Source organism: Aquarana catesbeiana, linkage group LG03, assembly GCF_042186555.1.
Source record: "Aquarana catesbeiana isolate 2022-GZ linkage group LG03, ASM4218655v1, whole genome shotgun sequence".
In the NCBI taxonomy this organism is placed as follows: Eukaryota; Metazoa; Chordata; class Amphibia; order Anura; family Ranidae; genus Aquarana; species Aquarana catesbeiana.
In genome coordinates, this window is record NC_133326.1 from 322,928 (window position 1) to 340,621 (window position 17,694).

At 43.7% G+C, this 17,694-nt stretch overlaps 1 protein-coding gene across 1 annotated transcript in view; it reads left to right on the plus strand.

The window, feature by feature from the left end:
• TET3 (tet methylcytosine dioxygenase 3) overlaps positions 1-17,694 on the plus strand; it is a gene marked incomplete in the record, with an annotated part of 240,201 nt that overhangs the window by 91,154 nt on the left and 131,353 nt on the right. Inside the window, 1 exon segment of the mRNA XM_073618219.1 lies at positions 1,881-4,314. Coding sequence (XP_073474320.1) covers positions 1,881-4,314 — 2,434 coding nt within the window.

Sequence of the window (17,694 nt, forward strand, 5' to 3'; positions counted from 1 at the left end):
TTGAGATCCTTCACAAGCTCCTCCTGTGTAGTTCTGGGCGGATCCCTCACTTTTCTCATGATCATCCTCACCCCATGAGGAGAAATCTTGCATGGAGCTCCAGACCGAGGACGATTGATGGTTATTTTGTATTTGTGAATAATCGCTCCCACAGTTGTCTCCTTCTCACCAAGCTTCTTGCTGATGGTCTTGTAGCCCATTCCAGCCTTGTGCAGGTCTACAATCTTCTCCCTGATGTCCTCTGACAGGTCTTTCCCCATGATGGTGAGGATTGAATGGAAGAGATTCTGTGGACAGGTGTCCTTTATACACATAACGAGTTGTCGTTAGGAGAACCTTCTTACATTGACGGGACTAATCTGTGTACCACATGAGCACTTACTGTAGCCAGTCTGTGGGGGGCAGAATTATTGTTGGTTGGTAGGGGATCAAATACTTATTTTATTCACTGAACTGCAACTTAATTTATAAACATTTGTATTGTTTTTTTGTTTTTTTGTTTTTCTGGATTTTTGGTTGATATTCTGTCTCTATCATATAAAATACACCTATGATAAAAAATGATAGACTCTTCATTTCTTTGTAAGTGGGCAAAACTTACAAAATCTGCAGGGGATCAAATCATTATTTTTCCCACTGTATATAATATCTGTTTTAGATGGAAGTGTCCTACATTTAGGTGGAAGATGACTGCAGCAAAAAAATAAAAACAAAAGTTCTCCAATCCATCAAACCACTGTTCACAATCCACACTTCCATGGGGACATTGATTTCTAGGGTTTGAAAAGGGGTAGTCTGTAACATTTGGTGGTCCAGTGTTAGAGCGATGAACCACCATCTAAACTGAATGGGTTCCATTGATTCTTTCTACTAAACAAGGTCTGTCTTTTGTCACCAGTTTTTGCCATCAAATAATGCACAGCACCTTATGTGGATCTACAAATTCTAGTAACATTTCTTATCGTATTATACTAGGATTTCCATATAAATGGCAGATGATTTGTTAGAAAATTGAGGCTTACATTTGTAAATGCTGAAACGATGTTAGTGACAATCTGCAGAAAAGTGGAAAGAAATGTTGTGGCCAGTTTTGTTTCCTCATCTATACTGTCTCGTGAGTATTCTTACATCAGTATTACGTTTTGGATTTGTTAGCCTTCTGCCTCTTTTTGGTTATGCTCTAAAGCATTTAGGCAGCTCCAGTGAGCATTCCCATCTAGCAGGATTACAGCTGTCATTGAGACACAATCCTCAGTTTGTTGCCATCACAATGGATTGACGCATCTCCTATCCATGTGGACAGCTGTCTGGGCATCTCTGAAATCTCACTTATTGGTGGGATACATTGGAGTTAAAATGTAAGAATACCACTTTAAATTCCATTCTGATCAGCCTTCTGACAGGTTGACTATATTCCCTTACACCTTCTCTGTTAACCAAATGTAAACTGGAACATATACAGTGATTTCTGAAGATATAGGTGCAGGATCATTTCTTTTGAAACCTGTTATTCAGATAATAAATTATTCAGATAATATCTGTTATTCAGATAATACTGAAATATAAGTCAGATTCACCCTAGTGTCCAGGATCTACCTAGTGCATCTCATCTCCTGGTGATCCAAGTTGTAGGGTAGCTGGTTTCTTAGATGTTCTTTACAAATGCAAGCATTCAGCTTTGCTCTGAAATATTGGAAGACCAATTTGTTGCTCCCATTCTTTAATGATCACTTATGTTTTTTTATATACTTAGACAAATATTAAATTATATATTTGTTAGGCAAAACACAATGGGTTCATTTTGGAGTAATGTATGGATACTGATTACATGAATATCACTCCTTTTTTACTAATAATTACTTTGGTCTCTCTATTCACAGAGTTGTTCAGAAAGCACTTCAGTTGATGGACCCGAAACAGACCAAATTGAAGCGGGGCCAGTTAATCATGTTCAAGAAGGAAGGCTGAACCTGGAATGTGACCCTGGCCTGCTGAATAAGGGATGCAAGGACTTACAAAACGGCCTTTTAATGGAAACAAATTCGTGGTTAAGCAATATCCCTGTTCCTCAAAACTCTGGAGACAAAATCAGTTGGGACAACCCTCCTGTACCTAATCATGCTGCTACCAACGACAGCTCAAGTCTAGAAGATGCCAAAAACCTAGTAGCATTCTCTGCTGTAGCTGAGGCCATGTCTTATGGCATTCCAAGATCAGGGACTCCCTCACTGCCATCAGTGCAGCTATATGAAAAATTTAACTATGAGATGAAGAGAGAAAGCTCTGGCCCCTCGGCAAACAAACCTCCTGATTGTCCAGAAGATCTAAATACTCTAAAGGCAGCTCTTGAACTTGCAAAACATGGCGTGAAGCCACCAAATTGTAACTGTGATGGGCCAGAGTGTCCAGATTACTTAGAATGGTTGCAGAATAAGATCAAAGGTCATCCAGAAAGCTCACAGAACCGTCTGAGTCACATAGGAAGGGAAATAATAGATAATTCGTATCCTAAAGATCAGGTTCTTTCCCTAGAAAACAAAACTACAAAATGTACATCTGGTCCTCTTCCCTTTTCTCAGAATGCTCTGAGTATTGCAAAAGAGAAGAACATTAGTCTTCAAACTGCAATTGCAATTGAAGCTCTTACACAACTCTCCTCTGCACTTCCACAGCCAAACACAGATTCTCCCAATGGTCCTTCCCAGACCTCTGTACCCAACCATGGACATCTACCATATTTTCCATCAGCGAGAAATGACCAAGGTCATGGCTTGCCAATATCCTGCAATGAACTCTTTCAGAATCAGCAGTACACTGGTAAAAATGCACTTCCAATGTCACAGGCTTCAAGGCATACTTCTTGGGAACAAACCAAAAAGGCAAGTTTTCAAGAAGAGCAATACATTCCAGAAAATCACCTCGGTCATGGCTCCCCTGTAATGAAGAACCAGATCTCCACCCCTCAGAAGTCAGAATTCATGCAGCAGTGGGTTCAAACTCCGGAGCAAATAAAATCACCTTCAGATCCCATGACTGGGTTAAAGCAATTGCTTGGGGATGCAAATGATTACATTAAGTCAGTGTTCAAAGGACCCGAATCCTTACCCACCAAAGTTAAAAAGTCAAGACAAAGTTCTGTGAAAAAAGAAGCAGCAGAAATGTACAAAATGTCACCAAATCAACAGCAGTTGTCTCAACTGTTCCAAGAAGCGGATTTTCATAGGACTACTCAGGCGGCACTCCAGCAACATCTTCATCATAAACGCAACCTTTTCTTAGATTCAAACAGTGTGCAGGAAGGTTCACAAGAACAACCTGTTTGGTGGGTCCCAAATTCACAAAAGGTTCCAAAGACCGTAGATAAACCCGTTAAGGAGAGGAAAAAAAGAGGACAATCCCCTTCAAATAAAAAAGCAGAGCTGAAAATTAAAACTCCACGGAAGCAAATACAAATTAAAAAGCCAAGACAAAAAGATGGGCAGCCTGTGTTCATGCCTCTAACTCAGATCAACATAGAAGAGTTTCGGCGTGCTCCAAGTGTAGAGCCTCAGCCAAAACAAAATGAAGATCGATCTATTCCTAACCTTGATAACCAATATAATTCAAACACTCAGGAAATGTGCACTGAAAGTCAAGGTGATGGACAAGGCCGGGGTTTGTCTCATTCGGTTTCCCGAATTAATGCTTTGGGTCAAAAAGATTCATCTTCCAGGTCTTCTATAGAAGAAACTAGCTCCAGCTCTGGACCAGGTGATTCTATTGATCAACAAGCAAGCACAGGCAATGCTTCTGCTCAGAATGAGTCTATTGATGACAAATTTGAAGATCTAATTAGGCAGTTTGAAGCTGAGTTTGGTGAAGAATTTCCACTCCCTGGTGCAGATATTCCATCTCAAAATGGTGAAGGTCCTCCAAAATCGGTAATGGAGTTACAATCGAAACTTCCATTTCCTTCCCAAATGTTACCAGCTGACACCACCACACGCTCGCTTACTCATTCTAACCCAACACTTACAAACACATCTCTACCACAAGAGATGCCCGATAACCTTGAGAACCTCTTCTCCTCAAAATCTCCTAAAAAGATCAAAATTGAATCTTCGGGTGCTATTACAGTGGTGTCCACCACATGCTTCTACTCAGAGGAAAATCAGCAACTTGACGGAACTCCTACAAAAAGTGATCTGCCTTTTAATCCTACGCTTGCTGGGTTTTTAGAATCTCCAATGAATTATTTGACCTCACCGACCAAGAGCTTACTGGACACTCCAGCTAAAACCGCTCAGGCTGAATTTCCAACTTGTACATGTGTAGGTAAGTGCAAAGATTTCACTTCACTTCAACTATTTGCACATCTAATATTTATAAGTAAAGTTGATCCAGGGACTGTCCGGTTGCCTCTCGGGGGATCAGGAAGGATTTTTTTCCCCTGCTGTAACAAATTGGATCATGCTTTTATTGGGGTTTTTGCTTTCTTCTGGATCAACTGTGGGTATAGGATTTTGTATATGGAGGTTTTATATTTGTGTGTGTGTTTTTCTCTATGTTGGTTGAACTGCATGAACTTGTCTTTTTTTAAAACCCGATTAACTATGTAATTCATGATCATGATTTAGAGTTGATGGTCCTGGTTTAAAAATCAAGTGTGCTGGAGAATGTATGTACTTATAGTAGTAGGGCGTAGAACTTGTGGCTTTGGTGGTCCTTAAAATACTGGACAGTTCTTGGATCTTTCACCATAATCAATCGCTCATTATTATGTATGTCCAATTTTTTTCACTAAAAACCATCATCTAGAATACTACCCATGTTATAAATATATGTTAATTATATATCACTTGAATTTAATGTAATATTCCGAGCCCACTGTGTAGTCTTTCAGACATCTGAGGTGGTACCTCCATTTACATTCTAGGGATACACCTAAAGAAGAAATTAAAGAATCCCACCAAGTAATACATTAGTTTTGTGGGAGGTAACTTTAAGACAATTTGCACTTACCTTGGCAAATTGCTAGATATGTTGTTGACTACCTGAAATACAAAAATTAATGGGAACCGGAATCGTGCGGGCAACAAGAGTGCAGAGGTAACACAAATTCTGACACCGCAAAAGTAAATTAGACAAAGCATTACCTCCCACAACATGACCTCAATATAGTGTAGAGTGATTCCTTAAAGAGGAGCTCCAGGCTCCCCCAAAAAAATTAAGTCAACAGCTACAAATCCGGTACAAATACCGTAACCGGTGACTTTTAATGTAAGGACACTTACCTGTACAGGGATCCAGCGATGTCCTCACCAAAGCCGATTCTTCAATCAGTGGGTGCAGGCGCCAGCATCTCTAGTAAGGAAAACCTTGTGGATCTACAGCCAGTTTTCTACTGAACATGTGTAAGCCACGCTGCACCTTGTGAATGACGGAAGGAGAAGGGCCAAACTTCACCAGGTACCCACTCCCCCCCCCCCCCCCCCAAAAAGGGCCAAATGTGGCAGTGGAGGGGGGAGGATGCAAACAAGCAGAATGTCCCATTTTGGGTGAAGTTTCGCTTTAATTTCTTCTATTTCCAGTCCTGGGGAAAAACATTATGGAATTGCAGTCCCGAGCTCTGAAGTGGTGACTGATTTCCAATTGCTAGCGGTGCGTTCACAACCATTCTCAAATATTGCAAGTTGGCCATCTCTGCAAGAATATGATTGTCTATAAGTAATCATTTCCTCAGATGAGCTTCCCTTCCCCCGACATGTGCATTTCCATTTCTGAGATGACTGAAATGTCAAAGTTCAACCCATAATCCCTCACTCCTGTGTTGTTCCCGTAGTCCTCTGATATGAATGGTAACGCTCCATACAAGGGAAGACTGTTATATCGATGGGTAGAAAATGTCAAATATTGGCCTGTATGTGATTAGCATAAGAAAATGCTTATTATTAAGACAGTTTATTAAGGTTTTTGTAAAAAAGGTTTTAAATATAAACCACAAGGACCTGTCCACCTGCCGATTTTCTGTACATAATGGTTGTCTCAGACTTTCTCTGCCAATCAAATGCAGTGTTTGCTTTTCCCAGCTTGGATAGAAGAGTGGCCAGGTGATGGATCTGATTCAAGCCTACACTGCACTCCTTATGGTACAAGAGGCTTGCTCAGACCGCACACATTTGTCAGATACTTTGGAGTATCAGGCTGGACCCTTCAGAGGAGAAGACCTCTCCATGTGTATGGGCAGCCAGGGAGGGCAGGTAGAGTTCAGGAAGCATTGTTGCTACACACTCTGAAAAGTGAGTTGATGGGATTTTTGGAAGCTCTGTAAACAGACCATTTTCCTTTTCTGCTCCCCCACCCCTCAAGGGAATAGCCCCCCCCCTCCCCCCCCATCCTCGATGTCTTGCACTATGTAAGGACTGTGGAGGAATTTGCTGCTAAATATTCAACAAAACTCATTGACATCCCAACATACAGTGTGCGCATCAGGGAGATGATCCCATCGATGAATTCTACGTGTACCGTACATTGATGAAACGCTGGAGGTAGACTTCGTAGTCCAGGCCATACAGATCTGCATTTGTATGGGGTAGAGATGGAGACAATATAAGATGTACCAAACGCTCTGCACTCCCATTTCTACCCCCCACTTCCATTAACACCACACAACGTGACATACAGCGAGAGGTAAAACACGGAGCCATGTATAAATATAATGGAAGCGTTTCCTCTGTGCAAATAATCAGAGAAATCGTCCCCATCAATATCAGAATATAGAGAAAAAGTGGAACAGAAGAGTCCATCTTGGTGAATGTCAAAGTAAAGTTCATAAAATACATTTCTGGGAAATTGGATTGACCAAGTCAAAAAAATTGGCAGACTTTGTGGGCACATGAGAGGGAAAATCAACAAAAAGGTATACATTTTATTACAGCATAATTAAAATTTAAAAAACATATAACCAACATACAAACACCCTGTATGGACACAGTTACCCAATAATGCAGTTACAGAAGGCTGGATCTAAGGTACAAAGATTGATTTCATAAGGTATCTATGTAGGAGAAGAATTTCTGATCCAGTAATGCCTCCAAAAACTTGCTCGTCGACGAGTTTCACTAAAATATTAGCTTCCTCAGGACAAATACTGGGTAGGTGCTGGTATATTTACAAAACAGAAGAGTAGAAGTATTTAGTGTAGTATATATCTATATAAGTATAACTATGGTTGTTACAACCAATTACATATAGACATGACAGCATGTATGCTTGCCTGGTAAACTTGTGGCTCAGGAGACTATGGGAGAACCTCACAGAACAGACAGCCGAAAAGGTGAAATTTAAAGTTTTCGTGTGTGTGTGATAGTAAGATACACACATCACGTGGTCTATGATAGGTGCCACTAAATAAAACAGAGACGTATGCATTATGGACTAGGGTGCCACTGTAAAAAAAAAAAAAATTCCCAGATCAGAAAAACGGCTTATACTGGAATGGCTCTCGCCGGATATGAGACGGTCATGTAGAAATATTAGAATATAAATCATACACAGAGGTAAGTGGTCACAGATTCCCACTACAAATTTATTTAACATAATATCTAAAAGTAGACAAAGTCCATGATTAGGTGTTAACCCTTTGAATGGGATATATATATATAGTGGAATATAATACAAAAGATATACGGTATATGGATGGTACTTACCAATAGTACAGAGAAAGGGCCCATAGGTACAGAACCAATGTATTAAATGGATGGGTGCTCAATCCCCTTAAGTATAGAGACCCATAGCGTGTCTAAAAGAGAGGGCATAGCAACCTATTAAGTATTTAGCATATATATGGAAAATGCCTAAATGCAGGCACAACTAACAAGAAAAAGACAAGAAGGCGTGAGAACCCACCTGAATATGTAAATACTGCACTTGGCCCATAGGGGGAGACCTTTGGGCTCAGGTCAGTGTTGCCGCATAAGCAGGGGAAAATGTGCCCCTATAATAAAAGCAGTTATATAGATCGGAATAAATGTCCAATTTCCAAGAAAGATGTCACATGGTGGTTTGCTAGCGTGGCTTTGACACTGCACCCCTGTGTACGGCTTTCCTCGCGGTGTGTGCGTTCCATCTTATATAGAGACATGGAGGTGTCAGAGGGAGGGGAGGGGGCGTGTCGGCACGAAAATGGCGCCAAAAAAGCTGAATAATGTGACGTATAATAGCGTCACATGATTGTGGGTCATATGATCAAAGTCAAGTGACCATATACATTCACTCATGTAATAGGGCATTGAAGTAGCAGAGGGGGGAGTGTGACGGCGCAAATATGGCGGCAAGAAGTAACCGGTCACATGACGTATAACAACGCCATGTGATCGTGGTCATGTGACCGCAAACCGCTTCTTAAATGATTAGGCAGATATCAACATGTGACCATATACATCCCCTCTTGTAATAGGGCATGGAAATAACAGAGGGGGAAGCGTGGCGGTGCAAATATGGTGCCAAAAGATACCTGATCATGTGACATATAACAATGCCATGTGGTCATGTGACCACAAATGCTTCTGAAGTGATCGGGCAGATATGAACAGGAAGTGGGGAGGTATGCAGGACGGTGTAACAACACATATCTACGCATAACACCCACCATCAAAATAAATGGACAGACAAAAACGCCATCCATGGTAAATAATATGCGGCAGACAACGCAGTGATATATCACATGATCACCGCGCATACAATCAGCCCACAATGGCGCAACCATGTATGATTATATGTTCTGTTTTTAATTTTAATTATGCTGTAATAAAATTTATACCTTTTTTTTAATTTGATTTTCCCTCTCACTGTGTGCCCACAAATTCCACCAATTTTTTGACTTGGTCAATCCTTATATTTAGGATGTTGGCATGGTGAGGGTCTTCCCTACTTATTTCCGGGAAATCACAACAAATCATCTCATAGATAGAAAAGCTCCAATACATACCCCGATATACACCCATCAACCAGAACATTCTCACCCCCCAACATGGACTCCCTAGATCTCTGATATGTGTCACGTAACATGAATGGGAGGAGCCAAGGAGCAGAACATTGCTCAAAGCATCACCCGTCCTTCACTGGCTTCTTCCCATACTGCATCCCGGTGCCATCTCTTCCCCAGGTAGGTAGGTGACCGACCATCCACAAGAAGAAAAAGAAAACGCCATTCATCAGACCAGGCCACCTTCCATTGCTCTGGTGCAGTTCTGATGCTCACGTGCCCATTGTAGGTGCTTTTGGCTGTGGACATGGGGGGAAAACATGGACACCCTGACCAGTCTGTCACTACCCAGCCCCATTGTCATACTTATCTCTGGCCTAGGTGGTCAGACACTATAACTGGCTCTGTGTTCTTCACCTATAGCAGCCCCCTTTCCCATAAGACAAGCAGGCCTACCGGTACTTGCTTCCCCCCAGGACTTGTACACAATGCTATAGTACCTGAGCAAAGCAAATGGGTACTTGTGATTGGCAGACAGGCAGAGTCGATCAATGACAGTCCAGAGTTTAGAGAATAGTCGTTATCCAATCCGAGGTCATACACAAAGAAATCCTGAGTTTAAAAGCAGAGCAGACAGACAGAGTGAGGATAATACAAGCTCCCAATCACTCTCTATCACAAGCATGAGACTGCAGGTTTGGCTGGCTTATAAAGGGTTTGATTTCAACCCAAAGACTGGCCACATTAGTCACCTTGCAGGTGGACAAAGAGACAAGGAGAATGTCATTGCCAAAACCAGGATGGTGGAATGAGGAGCAGGAGTGCTAGATGCTCCCGACACCCTTAAACAAACACCATCAACTTCAGGGACAACATGTTCACTTGCTGCCTAATATATCCCACTCACTTTCAGGTGTCATTGTAATGAGATAATCAAATTAGTTCTGGCCGATCAGTGTATAATCAGATGTTGATAAAGTGTAGATTTTATGATTATTTGCATATCATTTATTATGATTGATGGATCCAGAAAAGATTAGGCCAAGCATTTGAGGTTATGTTACCTAACGAACAAAAAATGTAAAATATAAAAGGAAACATTTTTTCAGATATGGATGGTGGTGATGGGTTAGAACCCCTGCCAGTCTGTATCCCTGTTAGATTTTGTTTCTTGAATTCTCCTGATCACCAATGTCACCAGAAAAGACCGAAAACCCAACATTTTGACTGGATGCTTGTTACCATGACAACTGTCAAAGAGGGGGATTTTCCCTCTCACCTCCTGTTGAGTCTTCAGGCCGGGAAGTGAAGTAAAATCTCCCTGATGACCTTTGGTCTGTCTGTAGGAGGTATTCATGTCGGCTCTGGGAAGGTGAGGATTGAGGGTAGGAGAGGAAAGTCAAACTCTTCTCTCATATTTGTGATCGATTGCTTTCACCAAGTGAGGGTTACTCTTCAGGTTTGTGGGGCCTTATAGGTTTTCTTTTTGAGGAAGAGAAGTGGACAGAACATTGATGAACGCACATTGTAGCCAGGGGAAAGTAATCATTAATGGGATGGGACTGTGAGGAATGTAATCTGATTGGTTGTGATAAGTTATTGTTCCTGGCCTATCAGCGGTTCTCTTTGATTAGTTATGAATGAGTTAAACTCTTGGATGCTCTTTGCCACTTTACCGCGGAGCAGGAAGCCTTCCAAGGGTTAACCACCCGCCAGCTCCTGTTGCGTAGCGGCGGCTGGCGTCCTGTTGCTTAGCGATATACACCACCCTTCTACCACACGGATATTCCAGCCGTGTTGTGAGGATGAACAGCTGCGTGGTGACTCCACCCCGGGAGCAGCATTGTGAAAGTGTCACCACAAAGGCTCCCATGTATTCACCTGCGAGAAATTCTTTAACACGACACGCTATTGGAACGCTGACAGAAGAAACGTTTTCTGCCTATTTAGAGGCACAGGAATATTTTTTTTGGTTTTGGTGAACATTGGTAAGCTGTCCCAGTTTTTTAAAATTTGATTCATGAGCAATCCCTCAGCTCTTGGTGTAACTTTCCGAGTCTGGAGTCTATGGGGGGTTTACTAAAGGCAAATAGACTGAGCAGTTCCTCCAGAGCTTAGTAAATGAGGGGAAGCTTCACTTTGCAAGGAATAGCCAATCACATGGAAAGGAAAATAAAGAGAACTGCATTTTTGCTTGCACATGATTGGATGATGGAAGTCAGCAGAGCTTCCCCTCTTTTACTAAGCTCTGGAGCAACTGAAATCAACCCCCATGTCTAGTATCATGGTTTAAAGAAGGCCTCAGCAGACATTAGGAGATCTTGTGGTCCTGGTAACATCAAGTTCTCCTTGGAGGATGCCCGTCCCAGCATGCCATGGAAAGTATTTGTGGAAAGTGGAAGGATAGTGCTTGAGCTGTAGGTTTATTTCAGTGTTCTTGTTATCTTAAAGTGGTAATGTTGGTGTAAATGATCTGGGCAGGCGGCTTCCACACAATAGAGGATCTCCACATTCTTCCTGGCTTGTAGTGTGATGTAAGAAGGGTTGAAATTTAAGCCTCACACCACTGCTAAGAGGTCAAGATACAACCTTATTCCATTAAAGGTCAGGGTTGGCTGCCAAACAAGCTGCTGATAAGGCCTGTGCTTTCAACTCACACTGGAATAAATACCATTTTAGGTCCAGTTCACTACTGGTTTGTTCACTTGGTTGCCAATCAAGCACTGATGAAGAGGACACATAGACCTTTGAAATGCGTTAGCTGTTTCTTGATCTGTACCCCTGACCTTTAATGGAATAAAGTTGTATCTGGACCTCTTAGTAGTGGCGTGGTGCTTACATTTCAACCCTTCTTGGAAAGGAGTATGGTAATGAGTACTCCTCACTGGTCAGGAAATCTTCTTCATTATTGAACATTGGCTTTCCCAACCGACACAATGATTGAGAAAGCAAATCCATCCAAAGAGGCCCAGAGCACATTACATTAAACCTTTACTGATAGAACCTTGGTGGCTGCCATGACTCTAAGGATGCCCATCCTCCGACTTCAGAACTTCACTGACCTGGAACAAGTCGGCAGATTATAAAGTCACAACTGATCTCATACTTCTTCCAGGACGGCTGCTCGGAAATTAAGGGATTGAGTCGGCACAATGGCATGGCAGCCGGCATGTTCAGAAGGCGAGGTCAGCAATGGCCACCTCACATCTTCTGTTAGAGTTCTCCTTTAAAATTGAAAATGGCAGCAGGGTAGGCCCTGCTTGTTGGAAATAAATATATCCTTTTCAGAGGTTCAATGACTTTCGGTGAAGGACGTCTTGGCTTTTGGTGCTGATACAAAGGGTAAGTACTGTAGTAGATGGTTTGGGAGAGAAGTTGGCTTTCAGGGCTATTTCAGCCTCAGTAAGGATAGGATGAGGGTCAAGTGAAGAGATGGAGCTAAATGGAAGGATTGGGGTAGCTGTTGAGAGCCAATTTACAATTCATGCTAAAACACGGCACCTCAATGCGTTTTACAGTAGAGGACAATGTGCTGCACGCCTATGAATAGGTTGGCTTACTACAACGCATGGTGAAATGTATCCTAACCCATCTGCCATAACGCCGCATTGAAACGCTTAAAGCAGAACTTTGCCTGGAAAAGGAAGTCCTGCTCATCCTCTTCCTCCCCTCCCCCCTCTGCCATTACTGTAAAAAAAAAAATCTTATCTATTTCTGACAGGTACTTATTTCTACTTCCCATTGCCCCTCCCCCCAGCAACTTCCAGGGACACTTCACATGTCACAAAGTATTTTGTAGCTGCTGATTGTTATTTATTGTAACTGACCGGAGCTCCCCTTTAAGTGTGAATGGGCCCTGAAAGTTTTTGAAGATTCTTTTTATTGCAATATTTTATATATAATGGTACAAACAACGCACCCCCTAAACCACTATAAAATAAGGTGCTGAAAAACAAAAAAAAATCATGGCAAGTGCCGGCCACGCGGGACCCCCCCCCCCCACAGAACACGCGCGCGGGACCCCCCCCCCACAGAACACGTGCGCGGGACACCCCCCCCCACAGAACACGCGCGCGGGACACCCCCCCCCCACAGAACACGCGCGCGGGACACCCCCCCCCCCCCACAGAACACGCGCGCGGGACACCCCCCCCCCCCACAGAACACGCGCGGGGGACACCCCCCCCCACAGAACACGCGCGGGGGACACCCCCCCCCCACAGAACACGCGCGGGGGACACCCCCCCCCCCACAGAACACGCGCGGGGGACACCCCCCCCCCACAGAACACGCGCGCGGGACCCCCCCCCCCCACAGAACACGCGCGGGGGACACCCCCCCCCCCCACAGGACACGCGCGCGGGACCCCCCCCCCACAGGACACGCGCGCGGGACCCCCCCCCACAGGACACGCGCGCGGGACCCCCCCACAGGACACGTGCGCGGGACCCCCCCCCCACAGGACGCGCGCGCGGGACCCCCCCACAGGACGCGCGCGCGGGACCCCCCCCCCCCCACAGGACGCGCGCGCGGGACCCCCCCCCCCACAGGACACGCGCGCGGGACCCCCCCCCCCCACAGGACACGCGCGGGGGGCCCCCCCCCACAGGACACGCGCGCGGGACCCCCCCCCCCCACAGAATGCGCGCCGAAAACTTACATTAAAGGCCCTGAAAGTTGAATTTTAGGGTTAGTTATTGGGGATAATAATTTAGGATAGCTGATACTTTGGGGGGGGGTATAGACAGTATAAGACAGTATTGGTCTTGTGATCTCTACCGATGGGCCTTAGAGATATTTACTCTGAGACCATGAATTTCTGTGCCCGGAAAATGATCCCAATAACGATCCCGATGTGCCCCGACAATGATCCCAATGTGCCTTGATAACGATCTCGATGTGCCCGGACAACGATCCCGATGTGCCCCGACAATGATCCCGATGTGCCCGGACAACGATCCCGATGTGCCCCGACAATGATCCCAATGCTTGTGCCAGTGATTCCAGAATGGACAAGGATCCCGATAACGATCCCGATAAAGATCTCGATGTGCCCCGATAACGATCTCGATGTGCCCGGACAATGATCCCGATGTGCCCAATGCTTGTGCCAGTGATTCCAGAATGGACAAGGATCCCAGAGTCCGGTCATTTCTAATCTCAGTATTTGGCTGTTTTGGGGGAAAACGACCAATCTGTTCCTAGAGGTCAAAACAAAACCTGAACCGGCAGCTGGATTCAGAATCTTGGTGGTCCTGTGAAAAATCGAATAACCTCATTTAAGTTTCAGTCCCTTTTACAGTTCTGGACGGTCATCTTTGTTCTGTCAAACTGCCAAATACAGAACATTCTTCGGATTCCTCGGATTCCTCGGATTCCTCGGACTGTTTTGTCTTTCCGTGCGCCATTTACGTTGCGTCTTTTCACACACCCTCATCTCCACTTGTTTGGAGCTGCAGGGGGCACCTTGACTTTAGTCTAGAGGCACCATGGATGATAAGAAGGCTTCATTACAAAGGCAGAGCAATATGTCCTCCCAGTGCAATATACAGTCATGCTCAAAAGTTTGCATACCCTGGCATAAATTGTGACATTTTGGCATTAAAATTGAAAATATGACGATCGTGCCAAAAAACGATCTTTTATTCAAGACTTGCGATCACATGAAGCCATTTCTTATCACATAGCTTTTTGGATCCTTTTTAAATCTTAATAACAGAAATCACCCAAATAGCCCTGATAAAAAGTTTACATACCCCGGAATGTTTGGCCTTGGTACAGACACAGGAGGTGGCACACACAAGTTAAAATGGCAGTTAACCGCTTGCCAACCGGCTCACGCCAATATACGTCGGCAGAAGGGCACGTACATGCATAGTAACGTACCTGTACATTGCCCTTTAAGAAGCGAGCTCTGTAAGTGCGATCGATGTCTGCGGGGATACCCGCAATCGTCTCACGGAGAGGAAGAACGGGGAAATGCTAATGTAAACAAGTTCTGCCTAGTGACGGGACACGGTGTCGTGTCACACACAGCCCATCCCCCCCACAGTTAGAATCACTCCCTAGGACACACCTAACCCCTACAGCGCCCCCTCCTGGTTAACCCCTTCACTGCCAGTCACATTTACACAGTAATCAATTCATTTTTAATCGCGCTGATTGCTGTATAAATGTGAAGGGTCCCAAAATAGCGCCAAAAGTGTCCAATCTGTGCTCTATAATGTCGCAGTAACGATAAAAATCGCAGATCGCCGCCATTACTAGTAAAAAAAAAAAAAATTATTAATAAAAATGCCATAAACCTATCCCCTATTTTGTAGACGCTATAACTTTTGCACAAACCAATCAATTAAAAAAATTGCAATAAGTTTTGTTTTTTTTTGTTTTTTTTTGTTTTTTTTTTTTTTAGATATTTTTTCAGGATATTTATTATAGCAAAAAAAATGTTTTTTTTTCAAAATTGTCGCTCTTTTTTTGTTTATAGCGCTAGACACTGAGCCATGAGGAGGTAGAAAAGAACAGTCAAAAGACCTGCGTAACAAGGTAATGAGACTTTACAAAAGATGAAAAAGAATATAAAAAGATATCCGACACGTGGTGTCAGAGGAGGCGGGGTCACCCGTTTATGTCACCGAGTGGCCCCGCCCTCACCTATCACCGTGGTCACCTATCTAACGGCTGTCATCGAGAAGAAGTGGCACTCGACGGGAGCCTCCCATGGAGGCGGAGCTGTTGCTTCTTTTTTTTCTTGGCTCGTCAGGCAGCGTCAGATGGATCTACATCGCGGGACATTTTTATTTTTTTAATAAAGGTCCCAAAATGTCTCCTGTCTTTTTTTACTATTTTTGACACTTTTTTTTGTGAAATGGTAGGGGTACAATGTACCCGTTACCATTTCAAACAGGGGGGGGGCTGGGATCTGCGGGTCCCCTTGTTAAAGGGAGCTTCCAGATTCCGATAAGCCCCCCACCCGCAGATCCCCACAACCACTGGGCGAGGGTTGTGGGGATGAGGCCCTTGTCCCCATCAACATGGGGAGGATGCTTTGGGGTCCCCAAAGCACCTTGTCCACATGTGGCCTGGTACGGTTCAGGAGGGGGGGTTGCTCTCTCGCCCCCCCCCCCTTTTCCTGCGGCCTGCCAGGTTGCGTGCTTGGATAAGGGTCTGGTATGGATTTTGGGGGGGAACACTATGCCATTTTTTTAAATTTGGCGCAGGGTTCCCCTTTATACCTATACCAGACCTGAAGGGCCTGGTATGGATTTTGGGGGGACCCCCACGCAATTTAAAAAAAAAAGTTGGGTTTGGGGTTCCCCTTAATATTCATACCAGACCCAAGGGGCCTGGTAATGGACTGGGGGGGACCCCATGCCGTTTTTTTCAATGAGTTTTATCTATATTGCTGAGACCCGACAATTCATTACAGCCGTGATCAGTTTGAAATGACTTTTTTTCCTTTAGAAATGTCATTTTGCTGTGGTATTGTTCTAATCATGGGAAACATGCGCCCCTTTACAGGCATACTATAGACACCCCCCAGGTACGATATTTAAAGGAATATTTCATTTTTATTGTTTCACTTTAAGCATTATTAAAATCACTGCTCCCGAAAAAACGGTCATTTTAAAACTTTTTTTTTGCATTGATCCATGTCCCCTGGGGCAGGACCCGGGTCCCCAAACACTTTTTATGGCAATAAATTGCATATAAGCCTTTAGCATGAGCATTTTTGGTTTTTCATGTTAATATCCCATAGTCTTTAACGGTGTTCCGCGGCATTCGAATTTGCCGCGAACACCACATAATGTTCGTATTTCTCCGAACAACCAACCGAACTTATGCTCAGCCCGAACTGTTCGCCCATCGCTATTAAGGAGCACAATTCAGCGATACTTGAACAAAAAAGAGCTGCATGGTTGAGCTACCAGAAGGAAGTCATACCTGCGACAATGCCATAAAAAAGCCCAATGAGGGATGTCAAGGTGTTGGACATATTCTAACCAGGCTTTTTTTGTGGAACTTCTACAGTAAAGGCTTCTTTCTGACAACTTGACCATGCAGCTCTTTCTTGTTCAAGTATCATCGTATTGTGCTCCTTAAACTTAACCACACCGTCTTTTTTTTTTTCCAGAGCAGCCTGTATTTCTCCTGAGGTTACCTGTGGGGGGGGGGGGGGGGGTTTCTTTGTATCCCAAACAATTCCTGTGGCAGTTGTGGCTGAAATCTTTCTTAATCTACCTGACCTTGGCTTGGTATCGAGATCCCCAAATTTTCCACTTCTTATTAAATGATTGAACAGTACTGATTGGCATTTTCCAGGCTTTGGATATCTTTTTATATCCTTTTCCATCTTTGTAAAGTTTAATTACCTTGTTACGCAGGTCTTTTGACTGTTCTTTTCTATCTCCTCATTAGTCTAGCCTGCTTAGTGCATCCATGTGAGAGCTAAGAAACTCATTGACTATTTATACAAATGTATCACTAATTGTGATTTAAAAAGCCACAAATGTGAGAAATTAACCTTTAATTGCCATTTTAACCCGTGTGTGCCACCTTCTGTGTCTGTACCAAGGCCAAACATTTCAGGGTATGTAAACTTTTTATCAGGGCCATTTGGGTGATTTCTGTTTATTGTGATTTAAAAAGGATCCAAAAAACGATGTGATAATAAATTGCTTCATGTGATCTCTATCCTTAAATAAAAGAGTTTTTTTCGCATGATCAAT